At 38.3% G+C, this 2,006-nt stretch overlaps 1 protein-coding gene across 1 annotated transcript in view; it reads left to right on the forward strand.

Moving 5' to 3' along the window:
• LOC137660110 (coiled-coil domain-containing protein 18-like) overlaps positions 1-1,369 on the forward strand; it is an 18,374-nt gene extending 17,005 nt beyond the window's left edge. The window contains exons 4-6 of the mRNA XM_068394826.1: positions 178-600; positions 682-910; positions 1,065-1,369. Of these exons, the coding sequence (XP_068250927.1) occupies positions 178-600; positions 682-910; positions 1,065-1,369 (957 nt within the window). The remainder of the gene's footprint in view (positions 1-177; positions 601-681; positions 911-1,064) is intronic.
• Positions 1,370-2,006: the final 637 nt, after the last annotated feature.

The following is a 2,006-nucleotide window of genomic DNA, read 5'->3' on the forward strand; positions in this document are numbered from 1 at the left end:
GAGTACGGGAAGAAATATCTACTTGGAGGTCCCTCTTCCGAAGACGGGTTTCAGGACCAGCAACCCCGGTTGTTGGAACTGGAAGGACTACGCCTCATTTTGGGAGGTGGTCTTCTGATGAGGAAATTCTGGGCCAAGGAGGAAAAGAGTGAGGAACTCGAGCCTGTCTTGGACCAGGAGGAACTCGACGGAGTTTCTGAGGAGACGGAAGCTGTCATCAGTAGGAAAGATCCTTTGCTTTCCGGCGAGGAGAAACAGATGCTGCTGCGAGGAGGCGCAGGGAGTGTTCTCTCTAATAGAGATGTACAAGTACAGGTACACCCTGGACTTCTTACCTCTAACAGAGAGGTAGAAGTTCAGGTAGAGCCTGGACCCATCTCTAACACAGATGTAACAGTTCAGACTGACGGAGACACCGAGATTGAAGATCTCAGGCGAAAGAATGAGACCATGGCTAATGAACTTGCCAATAAACAAGCTGTAATTGAAGCACATGAAAACCAACTTGTTGATTACTATCAATCAATCCAAGAATTGAAAGCGCAGCTGAAAATGGCTCAGGAGAAAAATGATATCCAAAATCAGATGGAATCAGCACTTGTGAGAGAGAAGGAAGCTCTGAAACAAGAGCTTGAAGATAAAGTGACTTTGGATGAAGAAAACACAATGAAAATAGTTCAGTTGAATGAGGAACTGGAAAAGGCCAAGAAGGAAATCGAGGCTCATGACGAGCTGAAATCGATCCTTCTGGCGGAGAATGAAGTTCTCAAAATATCCAATAAGGAACAAAGCTTCCTTAATAAAGAATTGGCTCTAGAGAAAATCAAACTAGAAAAAGAGCTGATGAAGGCTCGTGCTAATGATCAGAAAAGAAGCCAAGGACACCAAAGGCTAGTAGAAGATCTGCAGGGCGAGATTTCTAAAGCTCTAGTACAAAATCATGAGCTAAAGGAGGCAGTGTTCACAGTTACAAAGAAGAACGAAGGTCTTCGAGAACAACTGGAGAACAAAGTTAAACGAGAAAAAAAATTTGAACGGTAAGATTGTTCGAATGACTAACGTAGAAGATCAAATGAAGAAAGAATTATCTGCAGCGAAGGATGTCATCTCTTTACTGAAGAAGAAACTTCAGAAGAGAGATTTGGAAAACGTTATAAAAGATGAAGGAATGGGTGACGTTGAAAGGTGTGAAGCTGCAGCAGAAGATGACAAGACAGTAGTCGTTGTGAAGGAAGAAAAACAAGAAGGAGAAAGACCTAAAAGGAAACTTTTGGTAAGGAAACCAAAGAAGAAGAAACCAAAACGGGACAAGTTCTCTTGGGCCCCCCCTTGGTCCCGTAGTTCCGGTTTTGGAAACAAGCGAAAATAAGGTTCATAACGAACAAACTCAGGAGGAAAAAATTAAAAATAATTAAGAAGCCAGAAAGAAAAGTACATAAAAAATGAAAAAAAACAAAAACAAAAAAATATAAAATAAAAAACCAAAAAAAAATAAAAAATAAAAAACCCCAAACAACTTTTAAAATTAAAAAAAAATTAGTGTTAAGAATATTTTTTACCTTTTTTAAGGGAATAGTATTTTATTTTTATTTTGTGAAATATATTCTAAAGTTATTTTGTGAAAGGAAAACTTTTTATTTCATAGCGACGTCGCTTATTTTATAAAAGGAATATACCGGTATTATTATTTTTGTGAAAGGAATATTTTATAATTTTTTTTTTTTAGGTTCAAGGATGCCAGGCTTAATTGCCTAGGCTAATGATGCTTGGCTTAACTGCCTAGCATAATTATGCTTGTCTAAACTGCCTGGCATAATTTTTTTTTTTTAGGTTTAAGGATGCCAGGCTTAACTGCCTAGGCTAATGATGCTTGTCTTAACTGCCTGGCCTATATCTTTTTTTTTTTTTAGGTTTAAGGATGCCAGGGTTAACTGCCTAGGCTAATGATGCTTGCCTTAACTGCCTGGCCAGTTTTTTTTTTTTTTTTTTTTTCAAAGGATGCCAGG

Source organism: Palaemon carinicauda, chromosome 20, assembly GCF_036898095.1.
Source record: "Palaemon carinicauda isolate YSFRI2023 chromosome 20, ASM3689809v2, whole genome shotgun sequence".
Classification (NCBI taxonomy): Eukaryota; Metazoa; Arthropoda; class Malacostraca; order Decapoda; family Palaemonidae; genus Palaemon; species Palaemon carinicauda.